The sequence below is a fragment of the Ranitomeya variabilis genome, chromosome 3 (genome assembly GCF_051348905.1).
Source record: "Ranitomeya variabilis isolate aRanVar5 chromosome 3, aRanVar5.hap1, whole genome shotgun sequence".
In the NCBI taxonomy this organism is placed as follows: Eukaryota; Metazoa; Chordata; class Amphibia; order Anura; family Dendrobatidae; genus Ranitomeya; species Ranitomeya variabilis.
In genome coordinates, this window is record NC_135234.1 from 755,638,047 (window position 1) to 755,660,044 (window position 21,998).

Below are 21,998 nucleotides of genomic sequence, written 5' to 3' on the forward strand. Positions count from 1 at the left end.
TGACCACAATGCTGCCTGGAGTGCCTGCCTGTGTATCCATGTAACCGATGTAAAACTGCCATGACTGCCTACTGTTTGTTATTTTAGGCCTTTGATAGCCTGTCTGCGGCCCCTACTTGCAATACTCCTCCACTGACCACAATGCTGCCTGCCTGTGTATCCATGTAACTGATGTAAAACTGCCATGACTGCCTACTGTTTGTTATTTTAGGCCTTTGATAGCCTGTCTGCAGCCCCTAATTGCAATACTCCTCCACTGACCACACCAATAGGCTTTTCCGGCCTACTAAAGGTGTCTGTCTGTGTGCCCCTGCCTGGTGTTGTCCTCAACTGAATAAAGCTGAGCTTCAACCTTCCGGCTCTCATTAAGTGGTTTTTAAAAAACAAAATGGTGGTTAGGGCCTACTAACGGCTTCTGCCCCTCCCTGGTGTTGCCCTCAACTAAATAAAGCTGAGCTTCAACCTTCTGCTCCAAATTACCATTTTAAAAAATGCAATAGGCTTTTCCGGCCTACTAAAGGTGTCTGTCTGTGTGCCCCTGCCTGGTGTTGTCCTCAACTGAATAAAGCTGAGCTTCAACCTTCCGGCTCTCATTAAGTGGTTTTTAAAAAACAAAATGGTGGTTAGGGCCTACTAACGGCTTCTGCCCCTCCCTGGTGTTGCCCTCAACTAAATAAAGCTGAGCTTCAACCTTCTGCTCCAAATTACCATTTTAAAAAATGCAATAGGCTTTTCCGGCCTACTAAAGGTGTCTGTCTGTGTGCCCCTGCCTGGTGTTGTCCTCAACTAAATAAAGCTGAGCTTCAACCTTCTGCTCCAAATTACCATTTTAAAAAATGCAATAGGCTTTTCCGGCCTACTAAAGGTGTCTGTCTGTGTGCCCCTGCCTGGTGTTGTCCTCAACTGAATAAAGCTGAGCTTCAACCTTCCGGCTCTCATTAAGTGGTTTTTAAAAAACAAAATGGTGGTTAGGGCCTACTAACGGCTTCTGCCCCTCCCTGGTGTTGCCCTCAACTAAATAAAGCTGAGCTTCAACCTTCTGCTCCAAATTACCATTTTAAAAAATGCAATAGGCTTTTCCGGCCTACTAAAGGTGTCTGTCTGTGTGCCCCTGCCTGGTGTTGTCCTCAACTGAATAAAGCTGAGCTTCAACCTTCCGGCTCTCATTAAGTGGTTTTTAAAAAACAAAATGGTGGTTAGGGCCTACTAACGGCTTCTGCCCCTCCCTGGTGTTGCCCTCAACTAAATAAAGCTGAGCTTTAACCTTCTGCTCCAAATTACCATTTTAAAAAATGCAATAGGCTTTTCCGGCCTACTAAAGGTGTCTGTCTGTGTGCCCCTGCCTGGTGTTGTCCTCAACTAAATAAAGCTGAGCTTCAACCTTCTGCTCCAAATTACCATTTTAAAAAATGCAATAGGCTTTTCCGGCCTACTAAAGGTGTCTGTCTGTGTGCCCCTGCCTGGTGTTGTCCTCAACTGAATAAAGCTGAGCTTCAACCTTCCGGCTCTCATTAAGTGGTTTTTAAAAAACAAAATGGTGGTTAGGGCCTACTAACGGCTTCTGCCCCTCCCTGGTGTTGCCCTCAACTAAATAAAGCTGAGCTTCAACCTTCTGCTCCAAATTACCATTTTAAAAAATGCAATAGGCTTTTCCGGCCTACTAAAGGTGTCTGTCTGTGTGCCCCTGCCTGGTGTTGTCCTCAACTGAATAAAGCTGAGCTTCAACCTTCCGGCTCTCATTAAGTGGTTTTTAAAAAACAAAATGGTGGTTAGGGCCTACTAACGGCTTCTGCCCCTCCCTGGTGTTGCCCTCAACTAAATAAAGCTGAGCTTCAACCTTCTGCTCCAAATTACCATTTTAAAAAATGCAATAGGCTTTTCCGGCCTACTAAAGGTGTCTGTCTGTGTGCCCCTGCCTGGTGTTGTCCTCAACTGAATAAAGCTGAGCTTCAACCTTCCGGCTCTCATTAAGTGGTTTTTAAAAAACAAAATGGTGGTTAGGGCCTACTAACGGCTTCTGCCCCTCCCTGGTGTTGCCCTCAACTAAATAAAGCTGAGCTTTAACCTTCTGCTCCAAATTACCATTTTAAAAAATGCAATAGGCTTTTCCGGCCTACTAAAGGTGTCTGTCTGTGTGCCCCTGCCTGGTGTTGTCCTCAACTAAATAAAGCTGAGCTTCAACCTTCTGCTCCAAATTACCATTTTAAAAAATGCAATAGGCTTTTCCGGCCTACCAAAGGTGTCTGTCTGTGTGCCCCTGCCTGGTGTTGTCCTCAACTGAATAAAGCTGAGCTTCAACCTTCCGGCTCTCATTAAGTGGTTTTTAAAAAACAAAATGGTGGTTAGGGCCTACTAACGGCTTCTGCCCCTCCCTGGTGTTGCCCTCAACTAAATAAAGCTGAGCTTCAACCTTCTGCTCCAAATTACCATTTTAAAAAATGCAATAGGCTTTTCCGGCCTACTAAAGGTGTCTGTCTGTGTGCCCCTGCCTGGTGTTGTCCTCAACTGAATAAAGCTGAGCTTCAACCTTCCGGCTCTCATTAAGTGGTTTTTAAAAAACAAAATGGTGGTTAGGGCCTACTAACGGCTTCTGCCCCTCCCTGGTGTTGCCCTCAACTAAATAAAGCTGAGCTTCAACCTTCTGCTCCAAATTACCATTTTAAAAAATGCAATAGGCTTTTCCGGCCTACTAAAGGTGTCTGTCTGTGTGCCCCTGCCTGGTGTTGTCCTCAACTGAATAAAGCTGAGCTTCAACCTTCCGGCTCTCATTAAGTGGTTTTTAAAAAACAAAATGGTGGTTAGGGCCTACTAACGGCTTCTGCCCCTCCCTGGTGTTGCCCTCAACTAAATAAAGCTGAGCTTCAACCTTCTGCTCCAAATTACCATTTTAAAAAATGCAATAGGCTTTTCCGGCCTACCAAAGGTGTCTGTCTGTGTGCCCCTGCCTGGTGTTGTCCTCAACTGAATAAAGCTGAGCTTCAACCTTCCGGCTCTCATTAAGTGGTTTTTAAAAAACAAAATGGTGGTTAGGGCCTACTAACGGCTTCTGCCCCTCCCTGGTGTTGCCCTCAACTAAATAAAGCTGAGCTTCAACCTTCTGCTCCAAATTACCATTTTAAAAAATGCAATAGGCTTTTCCGGCCTACTAAAGGTGTCTGTCTGTGTGCCCCTGCCTGGTGTTGTCCTCAACTGAATAAAGCTGAGCTTCAACCTTCCGGCTCTCATTAAGTGGTTTTTAAAAAACAAAATGGTGGTTAGGGCCTACTAACGGCTTCTGCCCCTCCCTGGTGTTGCCCTCAACTAAATAAAGCTGAGCTTCAACCTTCTGCTCCAAATTACCATTTTAAAAAATGCAATAGGCTTTTCCGGCCTACTAAAGGTGTCTGTCTGTGTGCCCCTGCCTGGTGTTGTCCTCAACTGAATAAAGCTGAGCTTCAACCTTCCGGCTCTCATTAAGTGGTTTTTAAAAAACAAAATGGTGGTTAGGGCCTACTAACGGCTTCTGCCCCTCCCTGGTGTTGTCCTCAACTAAATAAAGCTGAGCTTCAACCTTCTGCTCCAAATTACCATTTTAAAAAATGCAATAGGCTTTTCCGGCCTACTAAAGGTGTCTGTCTGTGTGCCCCTGCCTGGTGTTGTCCTCAACTGAATAAAGCTGAGCTTCAACCTTCCGGCTCTCATTAAGTGGTTTTTAAAAAACAAAATGGTGGTTAGGGCCTACTAACGGCTTCTGCCCCTCCCTGGTGTTGCCCTCAACTAAATAAAGCTGAGCTTCAACCTTCTGCTCCAAATTACCATTTTAAAAAATGCAATAGGCTTTTCCGGCCTACTAAAGGTGTCTGTCTGTGTGCCCCTGCCTGGTGTTGTCCTCAACTAAATAAAGCTGAGCTTCAACCTTCTGCTCCAAATTACCATTTTAAAAAATGCAATAGGCTTTTCCGGCCTACTAAAGGTGTCTGTCTGTGTGCCCCTGCCTGGTGTTGTCCTCAACTAAATAAAGCTGAGCTTCAACCTTCTGCTCCAAATTACCATTTTAAAAAATGCAATAGGCTTTTCCGGCCTACTAAAGGTGTCTGTCTGTGTGCCCCTGCCTGGTGTTGTCCTCAACTGAATAAAGCTGAGCTTCAACCTTCCGGCTCTCATTAAGTGGTTTTTAAAAAACAAAATGGTGGTTAGGGCCTACTAACGGCTTCTGCCCCTCCCTGGTGTTGCCCTCAACTAAATAAAGCTGAGCTTCAACCTTCTGCTCCAAATTACCATTTTAAAAAATGCAATAGGCTTTTCCGGCCTACTAAAGGTGTCTGTCTGTGTGCCCCTGCCTGGTGTTGTCCTCAACTGAATAAAGCTGAGCTTCAACCTTCCGGCTCTCATTAAGTGGTTTTTAAAAAACAAAATGGTGGTTAGGGCCTACTAACGGCTTCTGCCCCTCCCTGGTGTTGCCCTCAACTAAATAAAGCTGAGCTTCAACCTTCTGCTCCAAATTACCATTTTAAAAAATGCAATAGGCTTTTCCGGCCTACTAAAGGTGTCTGTCTGTGTGCCCCTGCCTGGTGTTGTCCTCAACTGAATAAAGCTGAGCTTCAACCTTCCGGCTCTCATTAAGTGGTTTTTAAAAAACAAAATGGTGGTTAGGGCCTACTAACGGCTTCTGCCCCTCCCTGGTGTTGCCCTCAACTAAATAAAGCTGAGCTTTAACCTTCTGCTCCAAATTACCATTTTAAAAAATGCAATAGGCTTTTCCGGCCTACTAAAGGTGTCTGTCTGTGTGCCCCTGCCTGGTGTTGTCCTCAACTAAATAAAGCTGAGCTTCAACCTTCTGCTCCAAATTACCATTTTAAAAAATGCAATAGGCTTTTCCGGCCTACTAAAGGTGTCTGTCTGTGTGCCCCTGCCTGGTGTTGTCCTCAACTGAATAAAGCTGAGCTTCAACCTTCCGGCTCTCATTAAGTGGTTTTTAAAAAACAAAATGGTGGTTAGGGCCTACTAACGGCTTCTGCCCCTCCCTGGTGTTGCCCTCAACTAAATGAAGCTGAGCTTCAACCTTCTGCTCCAAATTACCATTTTAAAAAATGCAATAGGCTTTTCCGGCCTACTAAAGGTGTCTGTCTGTGTGCCCCTGCCTGGTGTTGTCCTCAACTAAATAAAGCTGAGCTTCAACCTTCTGCTCCAAATTACCATTTTAAAAAATGCAATAGGCTTTTCCGGCCTACTAAAGGTGTCTGTCTGTGTGCCCCTGCCTGGTGTTGTCCTCAACTAAATAAAGCTGAGCTTCAACCTTCTGCTCCAAATTACCATTTTAAAAAATGCAATAGGCTTTTCCGGCCTACTAAAGGTGTCTGTCTGTGTGCCCCTGCCTGGTGTTGTCCTCAACTGAATAAAGCTGAGCTTCAACCTTCCGGCTCTCATTAAGTGGTTTTTAAAAAACAAAATGGTGGTTAGGGCCTACTAACGGCTTCTGCCCCTCCCTGGTGTTGCCCTCAACTAAATAAAGCTGAGCTTCAACCTTCTGCTCCAAATTACCATTTTAAAAAATGCAATAGGCTTTTCCGGCCTACTAAAGGTGTCTGTCTGTGTGCCCCTGCCTGGTGTTGTCCTCAACTGAATAAAGCTGAGCTTCAACCTTCCGGCTCTCATTAAGTGGTTTTTAAAAAACAAAATGGTGGTTAGGGCCTACTAACGGCTTCTGCCCCTCCCTGGTGTTGCCCTCAACTAAATAAAGCTGAGCTTCAACCTTCTGCTCCAAATTACCATTTTAAAAAATGCAATAGGCTTTTCCGGCCTACTAAAGGTGTCTGTCTGTGTGCCCCTGCCTGGTGTTGTCCTCAACTGAATAAAGCTGAGCTTCAACCTTCCGGCTCTCATTAAGTGGTTTTTAAAAAACAAAATGGTGGTTAGGGCCTACTAACGGCTTCTGCCCCTCCCTGGTGTTGCCCTCAACTAAATAAAGCTGAGCTTCAACCTTCTGCTCCAAATTACCATTTTAAAAAATGCAATAGGCTTTTCCGGCCTACTAAAGGTGTCTGTCTGTGTGCCCCTGCCTGGTGTTGTCCTCAACTGAATAAAGCTGAGCTTCAACCTTCCGGCTCTCATTAAGTGGTTTTTAAAAAACAAAATGGTGGTTAGGGCCTACTAACGGCTTCTGCCCCTCCCTGGTGTTGCCCTCAACTAAATAAAGCTGAGCTTCAACCTTCTGCTCCAAATTACCATTTTAAAAAATGCAATAGGCTTTTCCGGCCTACTAAAGGTGTCTGTCTGTGTGCCCCTGCCTGGTGTTGTCCTCAACTAAATAAAGCTGAGCTTCAACCTTCTGCTCCAAATTACCATTTTAAAAAATGCAATAGGCTTTTCCGGCCTACTAAAGGTGTCTGTCTGTGTGCCCCTGCCTGGTGTTGTCCTCAACTGAATAAAGCTGAGCTTCAACCTTCCGGCTCTCATTAAGTGGTTTTTAAAAAACAAAATGGTGGTTAGGGCCTACTAACGGCTTCTGCCCCTCCCTGGTGTTGCCCTCAACTAAATAAAGCTGAGCTTCAACCTTCTGCTCCAAATTACCATTGTAAAAAAATGCAATAGGCTTTTCCGGCCTACTAAAGGTGTCTGCCCCTCCCTGGTGTTGTCCTCAACTGAACAAAGCTGAGCTTCCACATTCTGGCTTTCGCCCTATACTATCAGATATTAAACTGCATTTGGCCTACTAGTGTGGTTAGGCCCTTGAAACAGTGTCTGCTGCTCTTGGGTTTGCTACTCCACTGAACAAAGCAATGCCGCCTGTTTAGTCCTGTTACCAATTTTGAACTGCATTTAGCCTACTTTATTCTTTGGCCCTATATCTGTTTCCTCCTCATCCTGCCCATTGCCCAGCCACTGCTAAATGAGTCTGCTGGTACATTGACCTAGACCACTACATTCCCCTTGTACTCTACACAGCCAGAATCTGACCCTGCTGAAAGTAAGGTTCCCCTTCCCGCATGTTATACCACCTTACACAGGGACAAAGAGGAAGGTGCAGATGAAAGTGCAGGTTCCTTCATCAGGTGGGGGGGCATACTCGTTGGCGACGTCACTGGCACAGGGCCCCTCAGAGTACGCAAAAGTGTCGCTGCTGGTGGGAGGCGCCCCCGCCATGCAAACACACCGCCGTACTTTGAGGGGCCCTGTGCCAGTGCCAATGCGAACGAGTGGGCCCCCCCCTGCTTGCTCAGGATCACAGCACTTGCAACGTTTAAATACTTACCTTTCCCTGCAACACCGCCGTGACGTAGTCTGCATTTCCTGGGCCCACGAAAAACTTGAGCCAGCCCTACTCCCCCCACAACTTTTGCCAAATGACCCCCAATTCCCTATGCCCAACTATTATTATACAGTTAATTAAGATTGGCAAGCTTCAGAAACAAGAATGGATGTTTTTGGCATTAAAATGGGCACTGTAGGTGTTTTCCTGGCCTCCACTCACTGCCGACTATGCTTCCCCATTGACTTGCATTGGGTTTCGTGTTTCGGTCGATCCCCGACTTTTAGCGATAATCGGCCGACTGCACTCGACTCGACTCTGGACAAAATCGGGTTTCCCAAAACCCTACTCGATCTTAAAAAAATGAAAGTCGCTCAACCCTACCTGCCGCCTAAAATGCCAAAACTTGGAGCATGCAGATATATGAGGCCTGTCACGGAGATACCACACTGCCAAATATGTGGCCTCACAAGTTTTGAGCAATGCTGGCATGCTGACTGCAGGAATGTCCACCAAACATGTTGCCCATGAATTGAATGTTCATTTCCCTACCATAAGTAGTCTCCATATTGTCATATTGCTTGGTGTGCTGCCTCTATTTATTACTTTTTATCTTGATGTTTTGGTCTAAGCCAGGGAGGTACTGCACCTACCTTATCCTGGTGCTACTGCTGCTTTTCTATTTCTTTATCTATCTATCTATCTATCTATCTATCTATCTATCTATCTATCTATCTATCTATCTATCTATCTATCTATCTATCTCATTCAAATAAGTATTATTGGGAGGACTAAATACACATTAGTTTTGCCAAAGCAAGTGTAGAATAGGGACTAGGGACTGTTGGGTTGATGGGTAGGGACTAGTATTGAGCGAGTGTGCTCGTTACTCGAGATTTACAAGCATGCTCGGGTGTTCTTCCGAATATCTGGGGCATGCTCCTGTTTTATGTTTGTGTTCTTCAGGTGCATGATTTGTGGCTGCTAGACAGCCTGAATACATGTGGGGGTTGCCTGTTTGTTAGGGAATCCCCCCATGTATTCAGGTTGTCTAGCAGCCACAAATCATGCAGCTGCAGGTACACAAACATAAAACACGAGCACACCCCAGATACTCGGAGATCACCCGAGCATGCTCGGAAATCTCGAGTAACAAGCACACTCGCTCATCAGTAATAGGGACTGTACAAATAATGGATGGGAGCATATCCTGGTTGGGGCCTATGGAAGTTGATGACATATCATAGTTCTCACTCTCGAAGTCTATGGCATGGCTTCACATACTGCGCTGCTCTCCCCTACGCTCACATACTGTGAGTGCTCTCTTCATAGTGCTCACATACTGCGCTATCTCCCCTGTGCTCTCATACTGCACTGCTCTCTCCCCCACGCTCACATACTGTGCTGCTCTCTCCACAGTGCTCACTTACTGTGCTGTTCTCTCCTCCGCGCTCACATACTGTGCTGCTCTTTCCCCCACGCTCACATACTGCGCGGCTCTCTCCTCCGCACTCACATAATGCGCTGGTCTCTCTCCCGCACTCACATACTGTGCTGCTCTCCCCAGTGCTCACATACTGCGCTGCTCTCTCCCCCACGCTCACATACTGCACTGCTCTCTCCCCGCACTCACATACTGTGCTGCTCTCTCCCCCACGCTCACACACTGCACTGCGCTCTCCCCACGCTCACAAACTGCACTGCGCTCTCCCCACACTCACATACTGTGCTGCTCTCTCCCCAGTGCTCACATACTGTGCTGCTCTCTCCCCCACGCTCACATACTGCTCTGATTTCTCCCCCATGCTCACATACTGCACTGCTCTCTCCCCGCACTCACATACTGTGCTGCTCTCGCCCCCACGCTCACACACTGCACTGCGCTCTCCCTGCGCTCACATACTGCTCTGCTCTCTCCTCTGTGGTCACATACTGCACTGCTCAATCCCTTGTGCTCGCATGCTGAGCTAGTCTCTCCCCTGTGCTCGCATGCTATGCTGATATCTCCCCCATACTGCGCTGCTCTCTCCCCGTGCAAAGATGAGTCACCCGCCAGAGCCGTGGGGTACCCGGTACCGAGTCCGATGTTCACAGGGGGATGTCACGGTGGCGACATGGTACGTGGCCCTGGGCGCCCATGTAAAAGGGATAATTGAATAAAGTTTATGTTCGTGACGCCACCTGTGGTATTCGGTCAATGGGGACCGACGCTGCTTTAAGGGGTCCTCTGGGGTGATGTTATGGCAGCTAGATGATATAACTTCTCACAGATGAAGTGTATCCCCAGGGCTCCCGCTGTGTAGATGGAAGATGGTGACTGGTGCAGTAAAGAACGAGGACACAGGTTTGCAGTCTCTTTACCTGGTTTACTGAAGACTTCAGGCAGCCACAGTCCAGGGTACCAGATCACAGGGCAGGCAGGGTTCGGCCGGCTTGGAAGCGAATCCAGAGTCCCCTTTACCAGGTGGAGTTAAAAGCCTTCCACTAGCACGGTGGTGTTGTAGTTCCTTACTGCCTATGGCTTCAGATAAGGTCCTCACAGTTCTTCTCTCTGTCCCCCATATAGGATAGGACAATACCTGTATGACAGGTAACTCGAGCCTTTTTACAGGGACTCTAGCACGCCCCGGGCTCTATGTGTTACTGTGTCTTCCGGTGTGTGTGGCGGACAGGTAACTTGCAGTTCAGCTGTCCTGCCGGTCTCTGCTGTAATTCTCAGAGTCCCTTACAACCTCGGTGTGCCGGCTACCGGTTATCTGCGCTTTGCCAGGGAGACAGTCCGCTCGCTGCTGTCCTCCCCCTGGTGTCCTCGCCTGTGCCTCGCTCTCCTTCACTCTCACTGAACGATGTCCTTTCCTTCTGTGTCTCTATCCAGGAGCTGCAGCACTTGCTCGTGGCTGCACGGCTCCTCATACGCTCTTCCTGCCTCAGACTGCTCCAGTCTGCTTCCTGGCACTTTCTGACTGAAACTCTCCTCACTTTCCCTCCAAACCACAATATATATAGGGGAGTCACCTAGAAATATGATCAAGAGCTCCCCCTTGTGGCCTGGAGTGTGAACATGTTGTGTGTATGGTGGTTACCTGATAAAAGATATCCTTCATCGCTTCCAAGCGTAACATCACTCTACCCATGAGGAAAGCAATGTTACTGCGATGACCAGGACCCTGAGGCGCCACACACATACTACACTGCTATCTCCCCCAATCTCACATACTGCACTACTCTCTCCTTCACACTCACATAATGCGATGCTATCTCCCCCGCACCCACATACTGTGCTGCTATCTCTTTCACACTCACATACTGTGCTGCTTTCTCCTTCACACTCACATAATGCGATGCTCTCTCCCCCGATCTCACATACTGTGCTGCTATCTCCGTCACACTCACATACTGTGCTGCTTTCTCCTTCACACTCACATAATGCGATGCTCTCTCCCCCGATCTCACATACTGTGCTGCTATCTCCGTCACACTCACATACTGTGCTGCTTTCTCCTTCACACTCACATAATGCGATGCTCTCTCCCCCGATCTCACATACTGTGCTGCTCTCTCTGCCGTGCTCACATACTGTGCTGCTATCTCCCTCGCACTCACATACTGACATGGTAGAGGTGGAGGAGTGGGTCTTCTTCTTTCTTCAAACTGCACCTTTAACCCAATCACACCTCTACCCTCCCTTATCCTCCCCTCTTTTGAAGTCCACTCTGTCCGCATCTACTCTCCCTCCAACCTCCAAGTGGCCGTCATATACCGACCTCCGGGCCCGACCACTGCTTTTATTATTATTATTTTTATAGCGCCATTTATTCCATGGCGCTTTACATGTGAACGGGGCAAATATAGACAAGAACAATAAACATGAGTAAAACAAGGCACACACAAGTACAGGAGGAGAGAGGACCCTGCCCGCAAGGGCTCACAGTCTACAGATGTAAATCATTCAGCTGCGGCAACAAAAACTAAATCTCCGGGCATGTCTTTTATTGACCAATTCTCCACCTGGCTAAAAAATACTCGGAGGACCCCCGAGCATGCTCGAGAAATCTCGAGTAACGAGTATATTCACTCATCACTAATAATAATACTGCACCTCTCTGTATTTTGCCATATTGTTCCCATCACCTTGATGAACCTCTTGTATTGCTCAACATTCCCAATATCTATTTGATGAAGGTCTATGAGACCGAAACGTCAAAAACTCTGTTTATACCCAGTTCTTCGAGTAAATAAATTGCATTTAATGGAGTTCCGGATTCCAATTTTTACTAAGTATTTTAGAAAATAAACATTTTGTTGTCAAATTTTCTTTCTGGCAGTTTTTATTTTTGTGTGTGTTGGGGGGGTTGGACTTTATTTCCTTTAAATTTTACAACTCGAGCAGCTTTTCCAGTTAAATCGACTGTTCATTATTGAGGCCTATTTAGGAAGTTCTGTGCAGAGCAGTTTAATGAATCGCTGGCACAAAGCTCTCATTCAGGGCTGGGAAAGAATGGAGCCCTATTTAGGCTCTGCAGGGCTGTATGTCAAAGCCGACCCATAATACTTGTCAGGGAAGGGCAGAAATTCCCACTGATACTAGAATGTGCAAGAAATCTCACTTCACCGTCATCAGATTAAGATGCCATTGGGAAATGAGACCATGGCGCTGGAGCGCTGACACTTATTTATTTCATGGAATGTTCCCAGAGGAGTTTCCTAAACAAAAACAAACCTTTTTTTAGGAACAGAAAATTTTCCAAAAATCGAAAAAAACTCCTAAAAAATTACAAATGAATCTAAAGTAAAATGTTCTTTTTCCATGTGTAAACCCTAATTGAAGCCAAGTTGTTAAAACCATTTATTCGCTTTGTTTTTACTTATTTGTGGGGCAACTTTATATTATCTAAAAAATGAAAAAAAAAATTAGAAAAACACTCAACCAGGAATAAATGCCCCTTATGGCATACATATCATAAAAACAAACTATGTCATCCCCGGAAAGAGGCGTCTGGTCATGATTTGTTTCATCCCTTTTCTTTTTGGGTCATGTGAACCCAAACAAAGGCGTGGGAAATTGGCCCGAGGGTCACGAAGAGTACGCAGAATGGGAAACACACATCAGCCCCCTTCTGTACTGGATTACACAACCTTACACCATAATAGTGGCTACATTTCTAACCTTACCTATAGGGTGTCCTGTTTGTGAACCCTTGGCCTAAAGCAGCCAATTAAATTTCTTCAAAGGGCCTCTAAAAACAAGAGCTGGAATCTGATTGGTGGCAACAGCTCCAGTTTTCCTGTATAATAAATCCTTAAATTTATGCAAGAACAGCTGGATGGATGGATAACCCCCCCAAAAAAAGATGAGGCGCACAAAACATAAGGCAGCAAAAAAGTAACGTTTCAGCTCCATAAAGCCTTTAGCAAGCTTGACAAAGGCTCTTTGGATCTGAAACGTTTCTTTTTTAAATATATGGCAAATTAAAAGTTTGTTCACTTTTTTGATATTCTTATAGTGTGATGCCTGTTTTTTGTACTTAGATACACAGATAGAAATGAGAATATATAGATATGAGATGGATAGATATATAATGTAACAAAGCCAGGTAGACTAGGGTTAAATCCTAGCTCTGCAGGTTCTGATTAGATCACCTGGCTAGCCCTGCATATAACCAGGCTAGGTTTTCACTTTATGCAATCAGTTCCGGGAAGCTGACCAGACTGGATGTGTCTTGGAGCTAAAGAGAGAGACAAGTCAGAATCCCTCTCTGAGAAGAGTCAGCACAGGCCGTGTGCAGAGAACTGCAAGCATCAGTGGTTGTGACCGAGCTGGCTCTAGCTCAGCCGTGTATGAGTAGCCAGGGTCAGTTCTGTTTAGTTAGCACCTGGACAAGGCTAGGGATTTTTGTTTTGGAGCTTGTTTTGGTGCTGTGTAATCTGTGGAAAGCAATAAAAACTGCATGTGTTTGGACCAAATCTGCACTGTCTGTGTGAATGCTACCTAAGGCCTAATGCCTACCAGAAAAACTGAACCCCTACCATTGGTGGATGTAATTCGGGTGTGAAGTACCAGAGAGCAGAGGTGATTGCAGTGTAAAAAATGAATGTCCTCATTAAAGGCAGCAACAGCATTGCAAACACAGCATGAAAACATGGAGGAACTTGTTAAAGAAGTTGTCCACTACTTGGACAACCCCTTTTCATACCTGACGTTTGGCCTTGATGAAAAATAAAAAAAGATTATACTCGCCTCTCATGCTGGCGCTGCTCCACATCAAGAGGAAGTCAGGGCTGCGGCTGCTCTGTCACTTCATCTTGATGTTCGATTTGTCCGAAGGCGGACACAGTGACGCCAGCGCTGATTGGGGATCGGGCTCACGTGTCAAAACAATCGCATAAGAGCCCCGGGAATGCGAGTACTGACACCGCTTTATTTTATCTCGATAAATGTTTAGCAATTTGTAAAGCAACAGCAGACCCAACAGGAGACTAACAAACTTTTGATCCAGCAGTTTCAGCAGCAGTAGCAGGAGTTGTAGCAGCAGTTACAACAGCAGCATCAGCAGATGGCTTTCCTGACAGAAACCTTCTGGGCCGGGAAGATGGGACCACCCGCCAGTAAGGCTGTGTGCACACGTTCCAGATTTTTTGCATTTTTTTGCTATAAAAACGTGATAAAACAGCAAAAAAAATGCATCCATTAAGCATCCTATTAATAGAATGCAATCCGCAATTTTTATGCACATGTTGTGCATTGCGGTAAAAAACGCAGCATGTTCATTAACTTTGCGGATTTTTCGTGGATTTCCCGCTTTTTAATGCATTGGGAAGCTCTGGAAAAAAATGCAAAAAATCCACACAAAAAACGAGCAAAAAATGCGAGAAAAACGCACAAAAAATAGCACAAAAACCGCACATGGATTTCCTGCGGAAAACTTCCAGTTTTGTTCAGGAAATTTCTCCAAAGAATCCTGACGTGTGCACATAGCCTAAAAGTTAAGGTATCCGGGTGAGGTGAACTGTACGGGAGGCCTTACAGAAGATGACTCTGGAGGATGACATCGAAGCTTTCCTGACTGTTTTTGAGAAGATGGCAGACAAAGAGAAACTGCCCCCAGAACAATGGGCAGATGTCCTAGCTCCATGCCTTACTGGGGACCGCAGAAAGAGTACTATGACCTTATCCTGCAGGATGTCAAAGAGTAAGGCAAGCTGAAGGAGGAGATTATGGCATGTGTAGGCATCACCTTGGCAGTCTGGGCAGAACGGCAGCACCTCTGGTGATATCAAAGGGACAAACGTCCCCGATCCCAGATTTTCGAAGGGTTACATCTGCTGCGAAAATGGCTGCAACCTGAGACCTGCTCTTCAGCACAAATGGTGAAAAGAGTGGTAGTGGAGCTATTTTTCCACTCACTACGAAAATCCATGCAAAGCTTGGTTGCCAACGAGATCCCCAAAACACAGATGGCCTAGTGAGCCTTGTGGGAAGATACTTGGCTACGGAGAACTCCCTGAGCAATCAAGAGAATATGAGGTCACATTACTGGGAGACCCAAAAGAAGGGGCACAAGTCCATGTCTGAGGGGTGCACAAAGACCCTGGAGGGGTCAGAGCCTAGTTCAAAGGTTACATCTCCTACTATTATCTGTTGGAGATGTCGAGTCCCTAGCTTAGAGGATCTACCTCTCCATGTGAGCCCGCAAAGTATAACAGATATATCACAAAGTTTCTTATATTCATGAGTAATATTGATTTATGAAAAAATAAATTATAAAAGTTACTCTTTAATAAGGGGAGATTGTCTGGTGGATGTCACATGTTATACATTTTTTTATATATATTTTGTTATTTTTCACTAATGCATTAATAGACAGGCTAGGGAAGCCTTCAAAAGGAAGGGGAAGTGGACTCACCCAGTGGGCCTTGGTGCTTGTCCTAATACCCATGTGGTCAGTCTTCCAGGTATAAAATGTAATACTTATGAAGGCCCAGAATCATTTTAATTTGTGTTTCCATAAAGGGGCAAAAAATGTTAGCGCGTTGACTGTTATACTATCATGTTTTTTTTAATTTTTCTTTTTTATGCTTTAATCTACTAATAAATGTGATGTTTTCTTACTTTTCCGGCTGCTGGATTTTCCCAATTTTTTCCACGCAAAATATGTTGACCTTTTCTTTTTTTTTAAAGTGGAAGATACAAAAGAGTGTTTAACAGTGTGGTCTTATTCACCAAACTACCTCCACAATAAGTCATTATTAATACTGAGGTCTCCAGGCATAGGCATTCTTTAAAAAATTTTCAAAACATTTTTGAGATTCCAAAAAGATTTTTTTTTACTTATTCAACTTTATATTCAACTGCTACACCGTTCTGTAAGCAGCCGCACGGGCTCAGTGCAGTCATGCTCCCTTGTAAATCTGTTGTCCCTACCTATATTATGTAAATGGCCCCTAAATACAAGTGAATGAGGCCCTCCCCAGTGCATGCTGGGGCATTGTGGGGGGCGATCCCTATTTCTAGGAGGTAATAATAGCGGCCGAGCTCTTTAAGCTGTTTACTTGGATTAATTTACCCCTCAATAGTAGAATTCAGCTGTTCTTGGATCTTTCTGCAATTCTTCCGGATATTTGACCCATTTAGGATTCTCTTCTCCACTGCCTCATTAACCCCTTAGCCACATACCGGCCCATTTTCCCTTCCTCTATAGTGTGTTCAAATGGCCATGTAATGTTTCCTGAATCCGCGAAATGGGATTATCCACTTCAGTGAGAAAAGAAGGTCTTAACTCCTGGGCCTCCCTGTCCTGACATCACAACTCTTTATGCCTGACCTTCTAGGCGGACACAGGATTCCCATTCATGGAGACGTAAGGATATAATGGAATTAGTGCATTATAAAGGCTCTATAGGGACTTCACTTCCGAGAGCTGCAAATCCTGTGATGGAAAGGAAGATGAAACAAGAATTCTATCCCATATCTATATTTCATCTATATCTCTCTATTATTATTAATATTATTTATTAGTATAGCGCCATTTATTCCATGGCGCTTTACATGTGAAAAGGGGTGTAAATAATAAAAAAACAAGTACAGTACCTTGAACAACACGAGTCACCGCCTGGTACAGGAGGAGAGAGAATCCTGCCCGCGAGGACTCACAATCTACAAGGGATGGGTGAGGATACAGTAGGCGGGGGTAGAGCTGGTCATGCAGAGGTTTGGTCTATAGGTGGTTACTGCAGGTTGTAGGCTTGTCGGAAGAGGTGGGTCTTCAGGTTCCTTTTGAAGGTTTCCACGGAAGGTGAGAGTCTGATATGTTGGGGTAGAGAGTTCCAGAGTATGGTGGATACATGGGAGAAGTTTTGTATACGATTGTGGGAAGAGGAGATAAGAGGCGAATAGAGAAGGAGATCTTGTGAGGATCGGAGGTTGTGTGCAGGTAAGTACCAGGAGACAAGGTCACAGATGTATGGAGGAGACAGGTTATGGATGGCTTTGTATGTCATGGTTAGGGTTTTGTACTGGAGTCTCTGGGTAATGGGGAGCCAGTGCAGGGATTGACAGAGGGAAGAGGCCGGGGAATAGCGGGGGACAGGTGGGTTAATCGGGCAGCAGAATTTAGGATAGATTGGTGGGGTGCAAGAGTGTTAGAGGGGAGGCCACAGAGCAGGAGGTTGCAGTAGTAGAGGCGGGAGATGATGAGGGCATGGACTAGGGGTTTTTGCAGATTCTTGGTTGAGGAATGTGCCAATCCGGGAAATATTTATGAGTTGGAGTCGGCAGGAAGTGAAAAGGGCTTGGATATGTGGTTTGAAGGAGAGATCATAGTCATCTATCTATCCGTCTATATTTATCTAGGAAACAATCGTTTTACTATTTTGCTTTTAAATGGATGGATAGATAATCCTCGGTTTATGCCCATTTTTACATTAATTCTTCAAAATGCATACATATAATAGAACAAATAAAACAATTATAAAAAGGAATGACATCAGTTCACCTTTAAGTGGTTGCATTTAACAAAATAAAAGCAAAAAAACAAGAAAACAAAAACAAAAAGGTCAATGCCAGAGAAGAAGAAAAAAAAGTTAAGACAACAGGAGTATTTATGTTATTCCAGGCTTGAATGGAAACAGGGGATTGCACTTTGTTTTGTGGCTGGAGGAGAGGCGAGCACAGTGCAGTCTTTATTCCAGACCTTGCATGATGTATCATTCCCAGCCCACAGATTTAGTGAAAGCTGATACCATTAAGGCTTGCAGACCTCCTACTTATCCGACCCTCCCATTCTTTTCAGGATGTGTATTTCTGGTGAGAACAAATTAAACCGAGAAGCAGCTGAAAGCCTGACGCTAGCTGCATCTCTCTCTCAAACTCATCTCATACACGTCTTTACCTTCTGAGCTTTTGGCAATTTTTTGCTTTTTTTAATGATGAAGTTCAACTTTTTGAAAAATCTTGAATGCTACAAATTGGCCAACGATTAAAAGAATTTAGAAATCTCCGCTGGGATCTACTGATCTGATCTTACCGTCTGGATATGATTTTCAAGGCAACCGGTCTACAGATGTCTTCTTCCGGGATTGGTATTTTTGACTCTCGATAGACAGAACGAATCATCTTGTCGGGATGGCTGTCCAAGCTGAGATTATGAATCATCATTTTCTGCCCTTATATTTCTCGGGATCAGCCGTGGACTTTGAGAAAAGCTATCACGAAGGAGTTGACTTCCTGGGAGCCGTAGAAAGTGGAGACTATAAGGAATCAAGTAAGGATCTTCTTAGTTTTATTAATACGGCTTCCAGTAACATAAAACTTGCCCTGGACAAGCCAGTGAAGTCAAAGAGAAAGGTCAACCATCGAAAGTACCTTCAAAAACAGATTAAAAGATGCACGGGTATGATCAGTAATGGAGTGACAAGTCAAGGTTCTCCGAAAGGTCAAGGCACATCTCCCACCAGTGGCAACAGCCCCCAAAATTATCACTGTAAGCCTCCTCCAAAGAGGGACAATGCCCAGTCAAACTTGCAGAGCAAGAGCTTGGCTGCTCTTTTTGATAACGTCAAGGAGATTCGTGGGGAAAAATGCAAAAAAGTGCCCTTGAGAAACCGGAACTTGCCACCATCTTTCTTCACCGAGCCTGCTTATTCTTCATCAGGACTTCTTACCAGTTCTGGAGTGGTGACATTAAAGGACTTGGATAAAGGTAACCAAGAAACTGTTGAATTTTTTGACCTATTGGGCCATGATTACAACAACATGATCTCAGAGCAAGAGATCATTCAGGGAGCCTCAGTAAAGATACACCAAGACGTTCCGGCAGAACATTCCATTTATGAGCCCCATCACTTACTAAATGGGCTCCTTTATTCCGACCCCTGGAGTCCATGTAATCCAATTAAAAAGAGTCCCGTGGGAACTTGCAGCCCAAACTTGAATGAAAGTTTGAAATGTATTCCAGTGCCAGTCCCCGTCTATTCAACCAGCACAGACCCCGTTACCATCCCAGCTTCTATGGAGGACAACTGTCCCAGTATAACACCGTTTAACCCCTGCTACCCCGAGTGCTCCTTACCCCAAATGTTCTATGACTGCGGTTCAGGATACAACAGAATTGGGTACTCTGTTTTGTAAACAAAAAGTTTTGTAAAAGTTTTCCAAAACTTTTTCGAAGAACTCTATAACAGACAGAGCTGTGCAATAAACTCACTCAGATGCAACGTAGTGACGACCTAAAAAAAAAACCCTGACCCTGTCAGAATAACACTCAACATTTATAATATTGACATTCAGCTTTTTTATTTTTCTCAAAAATTCTTAATGTAATAAGCTATTTTAATCTGTCAATGGACAATATAATATACTACTGAAAGCCATATCTGCCCTTGTGTCAAAATATCCCTTTTGGTTTACGCTAACAATTTTTTTGTTCTTGTAAAATTTTTATGAACAATGCAAAAATTCTTATGCAATAAAAAAAAGATTAGCACCGAGATTTTTTTTGTTTATCTGTGTCCAGTAGAATTTTTATGTTTTTTTTTTTTTTTTGTGACAATCTATATTCACCCATCTGCGGTCCCTTTAAGTGTCGTTGCCTTTCCATCTTCTCTGAACGTTTGACCCTACCCCGAATACATTTTTTTTATTTTTTTCTTTATTGATGAACTTCAGATTACCCCGGGACCCTCTTTTATTAACTGTATAATGACCACCTGTTTCATTTGCGGAGGCGTATTAAAGAAACTGCATTGTCTTGTGTGTCTATGTATTGGTTGTTAAAACAAAACTTGTGATCATTAAGTTTTTTTTTTTGCATGTTCACATTGGAAAAAAAAAATTCCACTGGGAGCCATTAATATAAATTTGAGTTTTTCTTTTTGTTTCAAAAAGTTGTTTTGTGCTCATTATTTCTCAAAAAGAACTTAGTGGTCACAAAATATTGGCCCCGCACATTCGTCATCGTGGGGCTTTAATAAACCTATTTGCATTTATGTAAACCGTGCCCCTGCTAAAAAAAAAAAAAAATGTATTTTGGCCTCGTCAGAATATTCATTGCATTTCTTGCATTTATGTAATCATGACCTAACTTTTAAAAGTAAAATTTTAAAAAAATGTTGCGTCGGTCGTGGTCCTTTTCAAAATATTGTTTTCATTTTTTGTGTCTATATAATCATGACCCTATAAAAAAAGGTTAAATTTTACTGAGGTATATCATACATTTTAACAACCCCCCCTGCCCAAGGAAACTTATGAAGATTAAAAAAAACAAAACCAAAACTTTTTTGCCAGGATGCAACAAATTTTAAAATTCTTGATGGAGTCAGTGATTGGGACGCAAAAGGAAAGTGATGCAGTGTTAATTTAACATTGCCAGTGAGAGTGCATCCCGGGCAAATTTCTGGTTTATATGGTGTACATGTCCCTATCCTGGGCCCCTTTCTTGTATATATGTCCCCCATCCTGGTATATATGTCTCCCAACCTGGGTCCCTTTCTGGTATATATATCCCCCATCCCAGTATATGTCCCCTATCCTGGTATACATGTCCCCCATCCTGATGTACATGTCCCTATCCTGGGCCCCTTTTTGGTATATATACCCATCCTGGTATATATGTCTCTCAACCTGGGCCAATTTCATATTTATATTTCCCCATCCTGGTATACATGTCCCCCATTCTGGTATACATGTCCCCCATCCTGATGTACATGTCCCTATCCAGGGCCCCTTTTTGGTATATATACCCATCCTGGAATATATGTCTCCCAACCTGGGCCCATTTCATATATATATATTTCCCCCATACTGGTATACATGTCCCCTTTGTGTTATATATGTCCTTCTTTCTGGTATATATGTCCCCTTATCTGGTAAATTTGTCTCCTATCCTAGTATAGATGTCCCCCTTTCTGGTATATATCTCCCCCATCCTGGGCCACTTTCTGGTATAATTGTCCCCCATCCTGGTGTATATGTCCGTTAGCATGATGTGTTCCTGGTAAATATGTCCCCTATCCTGGGCCTCTTTCAGGTATGTATGTCCCCCTTCCAGGTATACAGGACTCCAAATCTAGTATACATGTCCCCCTTTCTGGTATATATGCCCCCCATCCCAGGCCACTTTCTGTTATATATGTCCCCCATCTTGATATCTATATGTCCCCCAACCTGAGTCCCTTTCTGGTATATATATCACCCATCCCAGTATATATGTCTCCCATCCTGGGGCCATCCTTGTATACATGTCCCCCATCCTGGTGTTCATTTCCCTATCCTGGGCCCCTTTTTGGTATATATATCCCAATCCTGGTGTATACTGTATGTCTCCCAACCCGGGCTCCTTTCATATATATATTTCCCTCATCCTGGTATACATGTACCCATTTCTGATATATATATATGTCCCCTTTTCTGGTATATTTGTCTCCTATCCTAGTATAAATGTCCCCCTTTCTGGTATATATCTCCCCCATCCTGGGCCACTTTCTGGTATATTTTTCCCCCATCCTGGTGTTTATGTCCCCTTTCCTGGTATATATCCCCCACCCTGGTTCATATGTCCTTTATCATGGTTCGTTCCTGGAAAATATGTCCATAATCCTGGGCCTCTTTCTGGTATACATGTTCCCCTTCCAGGTATATGCAGCGCCCCCCCACTGCCGCAGGGCCGAGGGGTACCCGGTACCGGGCCTCTTGAGTCTCTGCTCTGGGGTTGTCACGGTGGCTAGGCCCGGTCCGTGACCCTGCTGAGGGGCGTACAGTAAATGCTAGATGTGGATGGTAGTAGTGGTGCGGTGTAGTGCCGGTCGCAGTAAATGACGAGGACACCAGGTTGCAGTCTCTTTACCTCTTTACTGAAGATCTCTGAGTCCTCCGTCCGGAATACGGTTCACCAGGCTGCGCAAGTCCGGCCGGTCCAATGGCACCTCCAGAGTTCTCCTTGCAGGTGGAAATCTGTGCCTACCTGCTAGCGCTATGTGTTGTGGTCCTTCCCTGCTGTGCTTACGAAAAGTCCCCACAACTGTTGTGTCCGTTTCTTAAGTTCCCTCACAACTCGATTAGATGATGTTCTGCTAATCCTCCGTCCCTCCCTGATGTTACGGTTAGGACGGCACCCGTATGACGGGTAGGCTCGGAGCTCTTCCGGGACCCTAGAGTCGCCCCTCTCCACAAGTTGCCCCCCAAGACTGCATAGGTGATATAGGTGAGACAGCCCGCCTTTGACTGACTGTCCTGCCGTTGGTTTGAAGTATTGCCTGAAGCTGTATATAGTAATAC

At 44.7% G+C, this 21,998-nt stretch overlaps 1 protein-coding gene across 1 annotated transcript; it reads left to right on the top strand.

Annotated features, from left to right (window-relative positions):
• The first annotated feature begins 17,056 nt into the window (after positions 1-17,056).
• On the top strand, positions 17,057-19,819 carry FAM181B (family with sequence similarity 181 member B). The gene has a single exon (XM_077299853.1). It carries the CDS (start codon positions 17,850-17,852, stop codon positions 18,852-18,854), a length of 1,005 nt encoding a protein of 334 aa, XP_077155968.1. The 5' UTR covers positions 17,057-17,849; the 3' UTR covers positions 18,855-19,819.
• The last annotated feature ends 2,179 nt before the right edge of the window (positions 19,820-21,998 follow it).

Bases quoted from the DNA above. Each gene is read 5' to 3' on its own strand.
- FAM181B (XM_077299853.1), top strand. From the start codon at position 17,850: ATGGCTGTCCAAGCTGAGATTATGAATCATCATTTTCTGCCCTTATAT.